Source organism: Podarcis tiliguerta (assembly GCF_965153285.1).
Source record: "Podarcis tiliguerta genome assembly, chromosome: 1".
Classification (NCBI taxonomy): Eukaryota; Metazoa; Chordata; class Lepidosauria; order Squamata; family Lacertidae; genus Podarcis; species Podarcis tiliguerta.
The window spans coordinates 29,170,627-29,189,297 of record NC_139534.1 but is presented as its reverse complement, the minus strand read 5'-3'; the positions used below and the strand labels follow the sequence as shown (position 1 = coordinate 29,189,297).

The window sequence follows — 18,671 nt, the reverse complement described above, 5'->3', positions numbered from 1 at the left end:
TTATTCATTTTAACAAACACAGTGCAATCAAACTTTAAAAAGCACACAAAATACACCTGTTTGGTTAACAGCAGTGATTTTTAGGGCATTAGCAACTACTTTCCTTTATTGTGCATAGCTTTATTTTCAAGTGAAAGACGGTGACAAGTTTGAAGTAGGTATTTCTAGTTACCCACAAGCAGGCCATTTTTTTATTATTTATTTTTTTGCAGCCGGAACTCATTAGAACTTACTAGAACTCAGTTCTGGCACCTCTCAGGTGGGCACCACTATAGGAGAGCAAGGGTGAATTCATAGTGATTCTGGCACCTCTTTTTTCAGAAAAATAGCACTGTCCACAAGCATTTCCTTTATCCTGTGGGGCAGGAGTGGTGTGTCTAATGGGGCAAAACCACAGCAATAGTGCCCCCCGTGCTTTTTTTCTAGGGAAAAAGGTGCCGGAACACACCTCCCTCAGAAGACCCAGCCTAAAGGTGATCTTTTTGAGCTGGGGGGTGCATCCCCTTGGCAGTCAGAAGCTTGTTGAGGCTGCTCAGCTGAGGCAAGGGGGAGCTCCTCCCTCAGGAGGGTGGGGCCTTGCTTAGCTGAGGCAGGGAGGGGCTTCCATGCTTCAGTTGCGCTGCTTAACGAGCTCCTCCCTCAGCAACGTGAGGCCTTGCTCAGCTGAAGCAGGGAGGGGTTTCCGCGCTTCAGTTGAGCTGCTTAACGAGCTCCTCCCTCAGCAATGTGGGGCCTTGCTCAGCTGAGGCAGGGAGGGGCTTCCGCGCTTCAGTTGAGCTGCTTAACGAGCTCCTCCCTCAGCAATGTGGGGCCTTGCTCAGCTGAGGCAGGTAGGGGCTTCCGCGCTTCAGTTGAGCTGCTTAACGAGCTCCTCCCTCAGCAATGTGGGGCCTTGCTCAGCTGAGGCAGGGAGGGGCTTCCGTGCTTCAGTTCAGCCGCTTAACGAGCTCCTCCCTCAGCAATGTGGGGCCTTGCTCAGCTGAGGCAGGGAGGGGCTTCCGCGCTTCAGTTGAGCTGCTTAACGAGCTCCTCCCTCAGCAGGGTGGGGCCTTGCTCAGCTGAGGCAGGGAGGGGCTTCCGCGCTTCAGTTGAGCCGCTTAACGAGCTCCTCCCTCAGCAACGTGGGGCCTTGCTCAGCTGAGGCAGGGAGGGGCTTTTACGCTTCAGTTGAGCTGCTTAACGAGCTCCTCCCTCAGCAGGGGGGGGGGGCCTTGCTCAGCTGAGGCAGGGAGGGGCTTTTACGCTTCAGTTGAGCTGCTTAACGAGCTCCTCCCTCAGCAGGGTGAGGCCTTGCTCAGCTGAGGCAGGGAGGGGCTTCCGCGCTTCAGTTGAGCTGCTTAACGAGCTCCTCCCTCAGCAGGGTGAGGCCTTGCTCAGCTGAGGCAGGGAGGGGCTTCCGCGCTTCAGTTGAGCTGCTTAACGAGCTCCTCCCTCAGGAGGGTGGGGCCTTGCTCAGCTGAGGCAGGGAGGGGCATCCGCGCTTCAGTTGAGCTGCTTAACGAGCTCCTCCCTCAGCAGGGTGGGGCCTTGCTCAGCTGAGGCAGGGAGGGGCTTCCATGCTTCAGTTGAGCAGCTTAACGAGCCCAAAGAGCATGGGGGCTTGCTCAGTTGAGGCATGGTTTTCCCACATGCCAGCTGTTAGCTAGGAGGCGGAAGGACCTCAGCAAAGCCCCGCTGCACCTCTGGCTCATGAGGAGACCCTGTTTGGAGTCCATAGAGGATGTCCTGTTTGGGCTCTGGAATGGCAGTGAGAATTTGTTGAATGGGGGCTCTCCCACCCACTTTCGGGGACACCTGAGGGGTTCATAAAGAGAGCCTGAAAATCCAGGCCTTTCCTCCAGGGGATTAAACCTGGTAATCTTGGAGCAGGACTTTTACAGCACGTTTGCTAAATAACTTTCATCAGGGAAACCCAGTGATGCTCATCACTGATTTAATTTTAGATCAAACAAAATTTACAAAATTCCGTCCAGTAGCACCTTAGATACCAACTAAGTTTGTTATCGATATGAGCTTTCGTGTGCATGCACACTTTCTTCAGATAATTTTAGATGGCACTGAAAATCTCCCCTGTTACTCAGGGAATTTTTTTCAAGATGGTGCTACATATCTGGATTCTGTGCATCTCGATTCTGGTACATTCCACTGCTTTTTACTCAGCTTCTCTTTCTAATTGAGTTACATTTCAGAATTCTTGTATACCGCATTGTACATTGCCTTAAGGATTTCTATTATAAGATCACGTGAATAAATAATTGTTCACATACCAGGTTTCCAACATAAAGGACATGGTTGAAATAGGGAGTCATCGGATAGTGCTCCATAGCCATAAACAGCGTATTCAAAACAATGCAGATGGTGATCGCAAGATCCACAAATGGATCCATCACTATCAAATTCATGATGTGCTTCACTTTTAGCCAAGGAGGCCAGCAATCCCAGATCAAGAACGTGTTTGCAAATCTATACCAGCATGGCGGACACTTCTGTCTGGATTCTTCAAGTTCTGGAAAAAGATTTTATAGGCAAGATATTTGTTTAAAAAATAAAAAATAAATCAGCTTTCTGCAATGAACAGCCAGAACTATACACTACATAGGATTATCTGATTATTACAAAATTAGATGGTTGCTGGCTGACGTTAGCAAGTTTGTTAGCGAAAAATGAGAATGTTACAGGATACTTAAAAAAAAAAAAACTGCTAAGGGAATTTTTTAAAAAAAACTATAAATGATTTATCATTTTAAGTTTCGATTATTTGTAATTCATAAACTTGATGCTTTTACTTACCCTTGTATTGGATTGCCCATTGTGGTTGTTTTGTGATTTATATTGTAATGGGCGTTGCCCACAAACAATAAAAATCTGACTGGCGTGTACACAAGGCTACAATTGTCTTCCCTTGGTTTGCCAACCACTGCCATTTTGAAGCGTTAGCACTTAGATGAGGTAGATGAGGCACAAGTTTTGGTACAAACTAATTGCTTCTCATGCCACAAAGAACAGGAAGATTCTTTTCTTCTTTGGTGCATCAGAAATACCTGTTACCCAGGAAGGCCAGGCATGCCACCATTAGAGACGATGCAAAAATCACCTGAAAACCATTTTAACAGCTGCCTGACAGGGAAGTGGAAACAAAATTAGGGAATTTTACAAGGGCTGAATCAACTTGAATCACTCTAAATAATGGAAATGCTCAATGAATGCCTAAGGGTTCAGCACTTAACAATGCTTACTTTCCACTGAAATAGAAGTGGCCCTCTTTTAAGAGTGTGATATCAGCACAATACATGACCAAACATATTCCTGCCCCCCCCCCCAACCCGGTACCTTCCATGGTGTTTGTGAGTATACTGGCTATACTCATGGCTCTTTGCCTTGCTGCAGATTCTTCCATCAACTCCATCGAAATCTGGTAAGAGCTCAATCTTCTTTTTCTTATTTCTGTTTCGGTGGTGGTACCCTGAAAATACAATTGTGGTCAATATAATTCCAGGAACTCAAGCCATAAGCTATATAAATGTGACCCCCAACATATACGATCACACCAAGATCTGAGGTTTTTTGGTGGTGTTCAATACGCACAACTTTGCATGTGCTTTAGTGGTAGTGGTAGCCATCTGGGAAAATCAGAGGCAGTGTACACAAACAGAGGCATCATAGTGTAAGGCAGGGATGGGGAAACCTGGTTCACATTCCATTCTGGGCTACCACTTGACGGCACATGCGATGAATGAAATTTTTGCTTTTACCCCAGTAGTCTACTTTCTAAATACACCCTTCTATCTCCATCCAGACAAACAACAAGCATGATTAAGAGTTCATGGGCACATTGAAGCTAGGAAAGAAACTCAGGGGGAAAAGATGACCCAGTGGTGGGTGTGGCCTGGAGAGAGTCCTAGGGCCAGACAGAGTTGTTCATTCGTCCCCTGAGCTTGAGGTCTCCTACCGGGGGTCTAAGATGTAAGAAACATGCCAGATGTGACAGAGTGGAATAGGAAGCTTCTCACCTCCAGCAGAAGCTGCCCAGGAGGTGATATGAGCCCAGGAGGTCCTCCCGCCAAGGAAACGACACCATTGCAATCCACGGTGCTGTGCATCTTCCCGTTCGCCGGAATCGCCGGCACCATCTTTGATGACAGGCTCGCCTGGCTGGTGTTGCTGTTACGGCGTTCGCTGTTGTGTCTGTTTGGGACGAAGAGAGAGTCCCTTCTGCTCTCGTTGTCCTCGAGGGTGCTGTGCTCGTCGTCAGCGAAGTCGTTTTCCGATCCTATGTCCTTTGCTCGGCCTCTGAAGCTGAAAATGCTGGTTCTGCTGTTGCGCCTCGGGGAAAACAAGGAGCCGCGAAGGCTCAACAAAGACTGTGAGGGGGGTGGGGGAGGGGAAGAGGGGAAACAACAACACAGTTATTTGGAACCACTCGTGGGTTGTTGTTGTTGTTTTAATTGCTTTTGACCCCTGACCATTAGGTCCAGTTGTGGCCGACTCTGGGGTTGCGGCGCTCATCTTGCTTTATTGGCCGAGGGAGCCGGCGTACAGCTTCCGGGTCATGTGGCCAGCATGACTAAGCTGCTTCTGGCGAACCAGAGCAGCACACAGAAACGCCATTTACCTTCCTGCCAGAGCAGTACCTATTTATCTACTTGCACTTTGACATGCTTTCGAACTGCTAGGTTGGCAGGAGCAGAGACTAAGAAACGGGAGCTCACTCTGTGGCAGGGATTCAAACCTCCAACCTTCTGATCAGCAAGTCCTAGGCTCTGTGGTTTAACCCACATCGCCACCCGCGTCCCGCTGTTTCAGGATACTCAACTTGGCTTATTCTTCCATAGACCCAGATCTCCCCTGGTCTTGGGAAGGATGCTAGTTCAGGTAGGAGAGCTTTGCCTGCGGAAGTTTCAATCCCTGCAACCTTAATAGTGGGGTAGGAGAGCTGGGGGGGGGGGAATCATACTGGGCAACCAATGTACCCCCTTTGGTTTCAGAAACTTCATGGGTAGACGAGTCCAAAAAGCCTGGCACACAAATTTTCACAGCCCTCTGGCAGCTATGACGAGGCTTACTTTGTTCAGAACTGAGTATACATTTGAGTATATATTAGTGTTCATAGATGGACCATAGATGGACCAATTACTCAGTATAAGGGGACTTCTATGTTCCTATTTAAGTTTTGACACCCATTTACACAGCCCAGGCTTACTTGTTCTTCTCCAACCCATTATGCAAGGCAACATTGTTAGGCAAAATCCCCTCAACCATTTAATTATACATAGCCATGACCCACCCTGCATTATCCTCAAGGGGGATCTTTCAAACATCAGTAGATGCTTCCGAAGGCAAAAGAAAGCGTATTAAGTAGACGGCTGTTGCTTACTGCTTTGGGGGAAGCCCAATGGCTAAATCCATTTAACTTGAGATCTATTAATCCACCATTTATTAATCATACTGTCTCATCAATTAATGCTTTCAAGCAACATCCAGCAGCCACAAGAGACCTGAAGATGGTGACTTTGCCACTGAGAGAAGGGGGGGGGGAATCAATTTTTGCTGGCCACGCTTTTATTTAATTGCACAACAAGAAACTCCTTAATGGAATCTTTTACTCCCTCTCTGCATATTTCATTAGCAGTACTCATGAATAAATAAAGTCATCACTAGTACTGGGAGGTGGGGAGACAATCCTTCTGTTAAGATTTATTACTCCTGCTTCTGAATATGCTTTCGGATCTAGTTACTTTAAACTTCCAGTAATCCCTGGACTAGTCTGATTGATTTTCCTATTGGTTCTAAAGATACTCTGAAATAAGAGGTTTGAAGTTCCTGGCTTAGCAACTTTTATTTTAAACCACCATTATATATGTTACAACATTTCACATGTAAATTTCACGTGGTGGTTAAGATGGAGATAAACCCTTTTATGATATTTTGTTCTGCATATGTTTTTAATATGTTTTATTTTATTTTTGCTATTTGATCTTTTCGTTTGACTGTAAATTGCTTCAGGACTTTGGTAGTGGCAAGTTTTAGAAATAAATGTATAACACCTACACCTATGTCTTGGGATCATGTAGCCCCCACTCTGTTTCCCCGACACTACATTCGGTACTGGAAGGAGAGGTACAACCCCCACAATGGGGTCACTGTGGTGGTGGGGCAGCCTTTGCCTCCACCTCTTATTTGTCCTCAAATGTAAATATTCACTTATATGGGAGAAATTAAAAGGATGCACTCAGGGACACTGTTGAGGTGAGGGTGAAATATCCCCCTCTGCCCTTGGTGACCCCCAGTATCTGCAGGCTTTTCCTTCTTTCAACTATGACCCAGATTGCATGCTTTTTAGCTTGTTCCATAGAATTCAGTGGGAGACACTGCAAAACAAAGCCAGTCTCTATTTGCACACCTTGACTTGGACCAAAAAAAGAGAAAGAAATAGTCTTAATGGATTTTCTATAAGACCCTGATTATGGAGCATAGCAGGCCACTTGTGGAAGAGAGTTGTGCAGTTGTGGGGCCACCATGAAAAGGGCTCTGTCCTATTCCTTATGACCTGGGATATACATGAAAAAAATTGCCTCAGAATTACATAGCTTGCATACTTTACCTGGTGAGTTGAAGTCCTTTTTTCATAGGACAGGTGAGCTCCCCTTCGGATACTGTCTTCAGATTCAGATTTAGGAAACTGTTCAGCTTCGGCCCTATCTTCTTCTTCCGCAAGTTCCTTCTGCCTTTTTTTCCTTCGCCTGTTCCTTCTTTCTTTAGCACTTTTGGAGCTTAATTTAGATGCCTCTGAAGAACTTTCCAAGAGCTCCCCCAATCCACCCACGCCGCTGAAATCTCTTGATGCCATCGATGCTGCTGCCACAGCTGCTGTTGTCTGTTGTGTTACAGTGTCAGGTAATTAGCATTAGTTGGGTTACCACATTAAATCATAACCTTAGAGAGATTCATTATTGCTTCCAAGGGTACACAGTCACAAAGCAATTACGTACAAATGTCAATAATTAGTGCCTCTCTATTTGGAATAAAATAATGCTTGCTTTCTTCTTTTAAGGTAATGAAGTTCTCTGAAAATACAGTACAGCACAGTTGTCCTTGTAGTTTTTAATAAGTTAGCCACCAATGGTATGTTGCCTCTGCTTAGAACATGCCTATTCCTATTATAGTCCAACAGAGAGCCATTAGCTCCCAATCTTTTCTCCTTCACAGCTACTTCCACCAGCCCATGTTTCTGGAACACACCAGCCAATTCCATCCTACTATTTAAGAGTTGGTAGTGAAGTATCATGAAGGCAAGTGGATCATTAGTTATTTGCTTCTGCAGAGTTTTTCACTTCTAGTCCTCCTATCCCATTGACGAATCACATTAATTGATAAGGAGTGTCTTCACCCCCATCGTTCAGCCCGTCCTCCCCAGCCAAAGCTGGGCTCAGAGCAGCTAACATCATATAAATAAGACGATATGCATAACACAAGCGATCAATCAACTAAGATACATCCCACAGTTAATTCAAACAATTAACATTAAAATTAAAACTGGACACGTGGCAATCTTCAGGTTAAAATTGGAAGTGGTTAATACTTGCCAAGACCAACTGTTTCCACTGATATTATAAGGACCTATGAGCAGGCTGGGAACCTCCTTCATGCTTGTTCTTATACAAAGAGAAAACGAGTCAGGCTGAACCCTGACCAAAGGCCTGGCGGAACAGCTCCATCTTACAGGCCCTGCGGAAAGATGTCAAATCTCGCAGGGCCCTAGTCTCTTGTGAGAGAGCATTCCACCAGGCCGGGGCCACGGCCAAAAAGGCCCTGGCTCTGGTCGAGGCCATTCTGATCTCCCAAGACCCTCCTGTACACTGCTGAGACTGGATCATGCCTGCAGGCCCTGTCTTCAGCTGCTGCACGTACAGCAGTCCCATACTGCCCTTCACAAAGCTGGAGGAACATGAGAAAAGTCCCTGAAAGCCTGGTTGGGAACTGAGACCACACCAGGGTTCCCTATCACACATAAAGCTGGGTCCACATAAAGCCCCATTCATGGCTTCAGTCAACCACACAGAGATTAGGGGTGGGACTAGCATATGTGTAGCCTAGTGAGTACTGTCTGCCTCTCCTTCCTTGTATTTAGCGACCTCATGGATATGCAATAAGAATACGCCTCAGCTGAAAATGCAGGGAAGGCTTGGGGTGGATACGCTCCAGTCACACTATGCAGGCTTCCATACTTTAGGGCAATCCTCCCCTGGAATGATGGAATCTCGGAATTCTCATACAAAGTCAGCTTGGCAGTGCCTCAGGTGACACCAAGTATTTTAAGGTGGCGTGAGGAGAGCAAAGCACATTTATGGAGGAAAGGTACACATTGAAACAAAGTCCCAATACCTTTGATTAATGCAACACAAGTTGAGGCTAAATATAAGTACGTAAACACCCGCTAAACATTTATTTATTTATTTATTTAGCACCAAGTGTTTAATGGTAGCAGACTCACTGTTTTGTGATATTTAAAGGTAAAGGGACCCCTGACCATTAGATCCAGTTGCGGACGACTCTGGGGTTGCGGCGCTCATCTTGCTTTATTGGCTGAGGGAGCCGGCGTACAGCTTCCGGGTCATGTGGCCAGCATGACTAAGCCGCTTCTGGCGAACCAGAGCAGCGCACGGAAACGCCGTTTACCTTCCCGCTGGAGTGGTACCTATTTATCTACTTGCACTTTGAAGTGCTTTCGAACTGCTAGGTTGGCAGGAGCAGGGACCAAACAACGGGAGCTCACCCCGTAGGGAGGCTTAAATCCAATGCCAGCTGCAGATTTGGAGGAACGTTGCCCCTATTGCCCAACCCCGACCATTCTGCTTGGCTCCTGCAGTCACCCACTTCTTCTCTGTTGGCTATCTGGAGGGAAAGGGCTGGAAAGTCAACTAGCTTCTCTGGCTCCTCGGTCCTATCACTCCCACTTGGTGGAGAGAGAGAGAGAGAGGGAGACCAAGCAGGCTAGTAAGTAGCAACAAGAAGGAGAACATCAGAAGGTCCAGAGAGCTCTGGATGTCAGTGAGGGCCTTGGCAGGTGCTGCCCAGGAACATAAAAATCTGATAAGATACAAGTTTATGTCAGCGCATTATAGCAAGTGCATTACAAGCAGTGCATTTTCCAGAAGAAAGCTACCTGGGCTTCTTCCTGTTGCTTTTTCAGCTGCTCCAGCATTTGCTGGAACTCGGCCTCCTTCTGCTCTGCTTCTTCCATGGTGGCTTGGTTCTGCTCTTCATAGGCCATGGCAACAACGGCCAGGATCAGGTTGATCAGGTAGAAAGAGCCCAGGAAAATCACCAGGACAAAAAAGATCATGTACGTTTTGCCAGCAGCTCTTAAGGTCTAGTGTGGGGAGAAACAACAAGGTCTCACCGGTTAGGTTTTCTGCCGATGATACTGCCTTGCCTATTCATCCACCGCAAATTGTAATGACGCCCCAAATATGCATAAATTATAACTAATTGCTTCAGGTTTTGCGTCAGGTTTTTTGAAAAGTTACACACAGTCAGCAAGAAAAAAGCCTCCGCTTTATTATCATACATACTAAGCTTGCCTCGTGATGGTTCTCACCAGTTGGTAAAGGTTTTCCCAGTAGTCCTGAGTCATCAGCCGAAAGAGCGACAAGAAGGCCCAGCTGAAGGTATCAAAACTTGTGTAGCCATAGTTGGGGTTTCGACCAGCTTTTACACACACATATCCTTCCGGACATTGACTATGAAAAAGGAAATCATAGTGAAACACAACACAATATTTCTTTTGCTTCCATTGTGTGGTATTTCAAGGCCACATTTCCCCCCCTAAATTGAATGGTTTGTTTTCCTAGTTGTTCTTCAGAATTAAGAGGTTAGATCCAGACCAAGTTAGGTGCGCTTAGAGGTCCCATTAAAATGAATGAAACAAACCTAGTCTTTGCTAACTTAAGTCCATAGATTTCATTTAGGAGCAATGCATGCCTGGGACTGCAATCCTATTCCTACTTACCTCAGAGTAAGCCCCACCAAATTCACTGGGACTCACTTCTGAGTAGACATGTACAGGGCTGCACTGTAAGTCTGCTTATTTCTGAAATGAGGCTTTGCATCTACATATGCCTTGGAAGTATGTTTTATAAGGCAATATTGGTTGTAAGCCTTAATTTGCTGTGAATTGCCCCAGAAGTAGCTGAACCACTGACCAAGGCGTCTAATCTTTCATTTCCAAAGTTATATTGTAGAGTCTACAAGATTCCATTGGGAGTCTACAAGATTTCATTCAGAAAAAAATATATACAGTTGTACTTTTAATGATAATTCTAACATTAACATTAAATTCAGTTCACATACGAGATGAAGGAGTGTATGTCTCAGACTCATCATGCTATTCAATCTGTTAAGACTTTTAAGTTGCCACAGGGCACTTGGTCAATTTTTTATGCAACCGACAAACACAGACAAGCTTCTGGACTAATAATGAAACATTTATGATTAATTCCAAGGCCAAATGCTCATGGAATAATTTAAATGCAACTCAAATATTTTATCACCTCATTTTATTATTTCTAATTGGCTCTCAAGCAAACATTTTGCTATTGCAATGACTCAGCACAAAGCTAAAAGGGCTTGTTTAATAGGATTGAAGTTTGGTAAAGCTATGGTTTTCCCAGAAGCGATGTATGGAAGTGAGAGCTGGACCATAAAGAATTGATGCTTTTGAATTATGGTGCTGGAGGAGACTCTTGGGAGTCCCATGGACTGCAAGAAGATCAAACCTATCCATTCTTAAGGAAACCAGCCCTGAGTGCTCACTGGAAGGACAGATCCTGAAGCTGAGGCTCCAATACTTTGGCCACCTCATGAGAAGAGAAGACTCCCTGGAAAAGACTCTGATGTTGGGAAAGATGGAGGGCACAAGGAGAAGGGGACGACAGAGGACAAGATGGTTGGATAGTGTTCTCGAAGCTACCAGCATGAGTTTGACCAAACTGCGGGAGGCAGTGGAAGACAGGAGTGCCTAGCGTGCTCTGGTCCATGGGGTCACGAAGAGTCGGACACGACTAAACAACAACAACTACAGAGGCATGCTTAGCTCCAGAGTCGCTTTTAAGCCTTTCATTTCTCTTTACTATCTATAGCCTTAATTTCGATCCATATTCTTAATTCCATGTTACTTATTCATTTGTTACATAGGCATCTTCACTATGACTATACCTCTCAAATGAGGTATGAGCAAGTAGCATCCAATGACACAGACAAAATGAGGTATGAGCAAATAGCATCCACTAGACACAGACAAAATTCGGGGAGAGCCTTTTCAAATGGTAAGAGTCTGCAACAGCTGCACTGATCTTCTTTAGTGGCTTCAGGGACGTGGAACAAACAAGGCCTCTCTGCCAAGACTCTCATCTGGGGTCTCTTAAGGCCACACAGGCTCCCTAGAACTCCCTGAATGCTTTTGCCAGCCCTTGAAACCCAATCATGCTTCTTGTTTGGCTGAATAGAGGGTAGAGCGAAGAAACTAGCCTCCCAAACAAAGGTGTTGTGCCCTCTTTTGCCTCTGGCCTCACCCACCACTGGCTCCCTAAAAGTTGTCCATAAAGGAAGGTGGCTGAAAGAGCTTCCCTACCCCCAAGTGAATTAATCAAGGGAGTTAGGTACAAACCAACCATCTTATGACATTAAAAAGGCAGATAAACATGCCACATTGCAAAAGAGAGAAAGCTTAGGTTGGGAAATCCCTATGTCATGTGTAGGGTTGTCAGCTCTAACCCATTAGCTAAAGATAGGATCATAAATAGCAACACACACACACACACACACACACCGCTCCAGCCAATGCAGTTTTGCGGAAGGTGACCTCTGGAATCAGAAAGCTGCTCTAGCAATTAAGCCCAGATCGTTTCAAAGGAGATAATTGCTGGCATATGCATACTCTTCTCTCTCCCCTAGGAGAAACCCGTGCACCTAATTGCCAAACTGCTTTATTATCTCACTTAAATATTTTTTTACGGAGATTAAGCCAGTAAATGTATTTCCAATAACCTATCTTGATCCTATATCCTAAACTAGATGCCTTATTTTCATTAGGTTATATTCTAGCCTGGTATGGGCACATTCTGGACTCCTAGGACTGCTTGCGAAAGGGTATGTGTGTGTGTGTAGTTGACATTGCTCACTCATACCAAAGCTGCTAACAGATGCCGGAGTGTTCAGGTACCTCTCAGTCAAGAGGCTTGGTGCTCCTTAGTTTTATTGTAGAGAATTCAACAAATTATTAAAAATTCTTACCCAGCATCAGAGCTGTTGCCACAAAGCAAGGCATCTCTTTGTCCTTCCAAAACATAAAAATGACCTGATTTGGGGGGGAAAGGATAAAGAACTGTATTTTTCAGTCGTCGCTGTTATGAAACACAGATTCATATAGAACTATAACCAAGTGATTTGGTCCCCATCTTGTCTTTCCATTGGCAGAGCAGCTCAAGATCCAGTAGAGGCTCCCGCTGGAGGAAGGGGAGTGGGAGAGGCCATTTTTAGCCACCTCCCCTGCTCTCAGTGCCACCTCCCCTGCTTTTCTGATGGGTCCCATGGGCTGGTCCCCTACAGGAGAGGCAGAGTAGGCTGCAAGGGGAAGGGTTATCAACCGAAAAAAATACCTCTCCCATTCCTACCCATAGGTAGTCTGGATCCCGCCAAAGGAAAGAATACACTTCTTTAAAAAAAAATTACACAAAGTTATGCAAATATTTGTTTCGGTTTTTTTTTAAAAAAAAAATAGCTAGGAATCTCTCTCCAAGTCACTGTTGTCTTGGCACTTGAGGGCTAAAAGCTCCTATTGATTGAGAGTAAAGATAAGGATTGCTACACAAATTAAAGAAATCTTAGTTGATTACTCACTCCAGAGTTCACTGATTTGAACTGCATAAATTTGTGCATGAATAACAAGAAAAGTTCTGAAGAATAATACTCTTTTTTAATTTTAGGTGATGGCACGTCTTGAAAGATGCATTCCCTCCTGTGCAAGAGAGAAGGAGAAATGCCTCCAGTGGTGGTTTTTGTTGCTTGTGCCTTTTGTAAGTGCGTATTAAAACATGACTTGCTGATTTTTTATTTTTTTTTAAAGAAATTTGCTGCCTGATTAATTGGAAGAGACCATTTTGTCAGCATATCAAAAGGCTTTTAGGCAGGTGAAACAGTCAACTGCTTGGACCAAATGTTGCATCCCTAATTTTAATGTTTCAGCTTTTTTTATATATAACTTGCATAACACACATCCTATGTAGGTGTATATATTCGTATCAATCATGCTTACTTTCTTCCTCAATGTACTCCTCCCAGTCAAAGGTGCTCTCTGTAGTGTTAACAAAAGTACCATTTTCTCCCACTGTGCTATTACTGAAGTCGCTTTCAAAAGTAAAGTTTTCAGGTGGCCAAATCAGGCATTTATGCCTCAAGTTCCCCATGAAAAGCTGCAGCCCTATCAAAGCAAATACACTCAGACAAAACACGGTCAGGATCATCACATCCGAGAGCTTCTTCACTGACTGAATTAGGGCCCCCACAATGGTCTTCAGGCCTGCAAACGGGATCGAAAGACGTATTAATATGTATCAAGCATTCTTCCGTCCTATTTAAGATGCCATGCAGAAACAGCGAACAACATCTTGTTTGCAACACGGTAAAGCTTAATGAACAGTACCCCAGAACTTGTGGAAATGCATGAAGAGCAAAAACTGTCCATGAATGCACTGTGTACATTGCATTAAATGTACACCTTTTTCCCCCTTTGCAAAACAAGAAGCTTTCTCATTCATGGAACGCCAACATATAATAATAGCAATTAGTAAGAAAACAAAACAAAAAACCAAAAAAAAAAAAAAAAAAAAACCAGCAGCAGCAGCAACAACAAAGTAAAATCCTATTTTTTCTTCTCTTACAAAGCATTTTCACCAATCACAATCCATTCTTCGCCCCACCCACTCCCCAAAGGAAAAAAGAAGAAGAAAAATAGGTAGGGAATAAGATCCCAGGCTATGTTCACATTGACATTCATTAATATGTTCCCAAGCAATGTTTATTGAAACAGGTAAGTTTTAAAATAAAATAAAATAATAAAAGCTTTCAGAGCTTAATTCAAATTTTGGCCATGCAGCACGATCTTATGCATGTTTACTTGGAAATAAGTTCCACTGATTTGGTGGTGCTGATTCTCTAATAAGTCTGTTTAATCAGAGCCGTAGCTAAGGGGCGGAGTCTAGTCAGGTTTTTTGCCCAGGGTGAAGCCCCTAAAGAGGTGCCACTGATGCTCCCAGCCTCTGTGTGTGTGTACACAAATGCACATGGGTGTGTGTGTGTGCCAAGCTGAGTCTTTGACCCAGGTGAAATAATGCCTATTTTCGCCCCTGGTTTAAGATTGCAGTCTTCAGACAATATGTGCTAAGATATACGGCAATATAAATGCCAGAGTGTTAAAGCTGTTTAGTGTGGAAGGGAAAAAAAATTGTCACCTTTATGCAGCAACAACAGTAAAAAGCAAACCCCAAAACAAAATGTAACGGATAGGCTGTGCATTCTGTAGACGTCTCATGCAATTGTTTGCTAAACTCGAAGGCTGATTTTGCAAATTAAAATAAATGGTAGATTTGAAAAGACAAGGGATCTTCCGATTCCTGACTTTTAGCAATATGGGCAGTGACTAATGAGACTAGTGCTACAAGTAGTGGAACTGAAAAATCAGCCTCCGTGTTTAACCTAGGTCTCACCTGGAATGACTGATATTGTTTTCAATGCCCGGAGAACTCTGAATGTTCTCAACGCTGAGACATTGCCCAGGTCCACAAACTCTGTCAAATATCTGCAATAGGGGAGTTCACACACAAACACAATGACAGCACACAAAAAACAGTTGGAGATACAAGGGGCCTGACACTTCATCAATCCACTCACTTCTTACCTGGGATTACAGAAATAGTTTTCAAAGCTCTCAATACTCTGAAAGTTCGAAGAGCTGAAACATTGCCTAGGTTTACAAATTCTGTTACATACCTGTAGAATTAAATCACAGTTACTCAGAATTGCAGAGCTCAAGCTAATGACTTGGGGTCTTTCATCAAGACCAACTTGGTGATTTCAGCTTTTGCAATATTATACTAAGCATAAGGTTCACATTTACAAACTGACACCTGCAGTTAAGTTTCGCCAAAGTAAAACACCCATTCTGGACCTGAAAGGTTGAACTAAACTAATTTAATATATTAGCACGTTGTCAAATGAAGGTTCCTGGAATGTCGGACATGAAATTAGCATTCCTAAAATGTAAATAAACAAGTAAATAAACATCACTTTTGCTGTTTTGTATATTGTGAATTGGAAACTTTACCGATAGCAGAATCTGTACTTACTTCAATACATGCCTCTTGGTATGGTATACATTGGGATGGGGAAATCGGCTGCCCTTTGGATGTTGTTGGACTACAACTCCCATTATCCGTTGCGCATTGGCTACATTGGAGTTGGAGTCCAGCATCAGGAGGCTAACAATTTCCCCAACACTAGTATAGACTGACACTAATTCCATGCCCTTATAACAAATGGTTAAAGCACTTACGCCATCAAAATTACGCTGAAGTCAAGCCAATTCCATGGGTCTCGAAGAAAAGTGAAACCTTCTAGACAAAAGCCCCTTGCGAGAATTTTTATAAGTGATTCAAAGGTATAAATTCCAGTGAATGTATATCTAAAGGCATACAAATAAAGAATTATTGTTGACTTCGTTTTATCCTCTGTAATGAGCATCTGATAGAAGCAATAGTTTTAGACACCTTGGATGTACCTGAATCAAAAAGAAAAGGGCAACCCTAACTGATCCGGTTCAGCAGCTATGGTGCTACATTTGCATCATATTTAAGAAATACAGAAGCCCTTTCAACCACTGAAACCATCGGGGCAACAGCCAAAATTGTGCTACATAATGTATTCTACCACACAACTGCTTAATTGTTCTCACCAAATTAGGATAATGTCAAACCACCCATTCTAACATGTATGCTGGTGGAGAAATAGATCGATCGATAGATATATAAAATTTATTCACATTAGCCAATGGCCGTAACAACATAAAACAAGCAATATATACAAATAAAATATATACAAATAAAAAAGACAGCAATGGGTAAAAAGGGCATCAAATGGCCAAGATTATCGTTCAGAAATAGATATATGAGTTCTTCACGTTTCCCCTTCCACTCCTAGATTCCTCCAATAAATTTATATCTGTGTAGGAATAACGATACACTGAAACAACAAGAGTTAATCAAAACAAAGTATTTTTCACGCATTGCGAAATCAGTATTCCTGGATGTCCATCCCTCTGGCCTCATTCTCCAGAGTTTGGATGCTGAGGAAGCCAAAGAAACACCATCTACCCCAGACATCTCCAACCAGTTGCTCAGGTGTTATCCAACTCCAGCTCCGATCAGCCTCATCCAGCATGGCCCATCATTAAGGATGATTTGCACTGGAGTCCAGCAACATGGAATGCTTACTGGGTGCTTTTTCTTGAGGGTGGGAGATGGGAAATTAAAGGGAAGTGAAACTGAACAGAGCATCCCACGGGGAAGCCTGGCTTGCTGGCATGTAAAGAGTAGCCCTCTACTCTGCAGCAGCTTCTTACTTTTTCCATTCTCGTCAAGTTTCTTATTTAATCCCACTCCTTCTTGGGGAAAGGTTGTTGCTTGGTGGTAAAGTACATGCTTTGCATGCCAAGAATCCCAAGTTCAATCAAGGTATGGCTGGAATGGACTCCTGCCCAAAACCCTGGAGAGCTGCTGTCTGTCACTGTGAACAAATACTGAACTATGTGGATCAATTGGTCCAACTGAGTATAAACACCTTCCTACATCCCCATGTGCTGTCATGTTTTCTGCCATCTAGTCTTTGCTCTTCAAGCAGCTTCCATATTCTGTACTGCGTTCCCTTAAGCCCCGTTCGAACAATAAGTCTTGGGCAAAAAAAATGAGAGGCACAAATACAAGATGGGTGACACCTGGCTTGAGAGCAGTACATGTGAAAAGGATCTAGGAGTCTTGGTTGACCACAAACTTAACATGAGCCAACAGTGTGACGCGGCAGCTAAAAAAGCCAATGCAATTCTGGGCTGCATCAATAGGAGTATAGCATCTAGATCAAGGGAAGTTATAGTGCCACTGTATTCTGCTCTGGTCAGACCTCACCTGGAGTACTGTGTCCAGTTCTGGGCACCACAGTTCAAGAAGGACACTGACAAACTAGAACGTGTACAGAGGAGGGCAACCAAAATGGTCAAAGGCCTGGAAACAATGCCTTATGAGGATCGGCTAAGGGAGCTGGGCATGTTTAGCCTGGAGAAGAGGAGGTTAAGGGGTGATATGATAGCCATGTTCAAATATATAAAAGGATGTCACATAGAGGAGGGAGAAAGGTTGTTTTCTGCTGCTCCAGAGAAGCGGACACGGAGCAATGGATACAAACTACAAGAGGGAAGATTCCACCTAAACATTAGGAAGAACTTCCTGACAGTAAGAGCTGTTCGACAGTGGAATTTGCTGCCAAGGAGTGTGGTGGAGTCTCCTTCTTTGGAGGTCTTTAAGCAGAGGCTTGACAACCATATGTCAGGAGTGCTCTGATGGTGTTTCCTGCTTGGCAGGGGGTTGGACTCGATGACCCTTGTGGTCTCTTCCAACTCTATGATTCTATGATTCTATGAGTCAGACTTGCATCTCCATCACCTGACTCCTCCTTACCTATTTCCACTGTTTACTTATCAAACCTCCGTCTTACTCAACTGATGTGGAAAATAAGGCTTCTCTGGGAACCTAGTAAATTGCATCTTCTGTACAGGACCAGAGTTCCTTCTCTCAGACTTTCAGGGCTTGCTAAGAAATAACCGATGGCACGTATGTTCTGCCTTCCTTACATATACAATACTAAGTGCTTTTCATGGTATTCCAGTCAATCTGCTACCCAAAGCATCGACTGACAAGACCCAGAGTTGCTTAGGTTCTGTAAGATGGCTGCCATCAGGTGCCTTCCTGCTGTATCTAACACTTAGTACTGTGTTTTTAAAAATATCATTGGCTAGAAAGATGCAGATTAGCTAATGGATTATAGCTCTGCTAACAGGAAGACTTTGTCATCACTGAGACAGAGGACCAATTCAGATGATAACTTAAAGACCTCTCTGTCCTGCCACAGAATCACAGAATCACAGAATCACAGAACTGTAGAGTTGGAAGGCCCGCCACATGGAAGGGCAAGCTGAGTGTGCTTCTACTTTCACCGTCCCTGCATTGTCATAGGGGGGTGGAACTCTATTATGTCATACACAGGTAAAACCCTATACAGTTATACCTTAGAAATCAAACCGAATCCATTCCGGAGGTCCGGTCTACTTCCAAAGCATTCAACTTCTGATTGACTGCAGGAAGCTCCTGTAGCCAATCGGAAGCCGTGGAAGCCCTGTCGGATGTTCAGCTTCCAAAAGAACATTCAAAAACCGGAATGGTCACTTCCAGGTTTCAATTGTTCAGTAGCCAAAACATCCAAGTTCCAGGGCGTTTGGCAACCAAGGTATGACTGTACATGCAGACTACAATCTCCCCCCTCCCCCGCAAAAAAGAAAATTAACTGTAGGG

At 44.1% G+C, this 18,671-nt stretch overlaps 1 protein-coding gene across 2 annotated transcripts in view; it reads right to left on the bottom strand.

Moving 5' to 3' along the window:
- Positions 1-18,671, bottom strand: part of LOC310660348 (sodium channel protein type 2 subunit alpha-like) — a 70,342-nt gene that overhangs the window by 32,675 nt on the left and 18,996 nt on the right. Inside the window, exons 6-15 of one of the 2 annotated variants that reach the window (XM_083404907.1) lie at positions 15,608-15,736; positions 14,954-15,045; positions 13,313-13,576; positions 12,292-12,355; positions 9,599-9,740; positions 9,164-9,370; positions 6,602-6,874; positions 4,011-4,361; positions 3,331-3,463; positions 2,268-2,506 (exon numbers count right to left, since the gene is read on the bottom strand). In XM_083404907.1, the coding sequence (XP_083261033.1) occupies positions 2,268-2,506; positions 3,331-3,463; positions 4,011-4,361; positions 6,602-6,874; positions 9,164-9,370; positions 9,599-9,740; positions 12,292-12,355; positions 13,313-13,576; positions 14,954-15,045; positions 15,608-15,736 (1,894 nt within the window). Of the gene's footprint in view, positions 1-2,267; positions 2,507-3,330; positions 3,464-4,010; positions 4,362-6,601; positions 6,875-9,163; positions 9,371-9,598; positions 9,741-12,291; positions 12,356-13,312; positions 13,577-14,762; positions 14,855-14,953; positions 15,046-15,607; positions 15,737-18,671 lie in introns of both variants that reach the window. The other variant, XM_083404908.1, reaches the window with a different exon arrangement.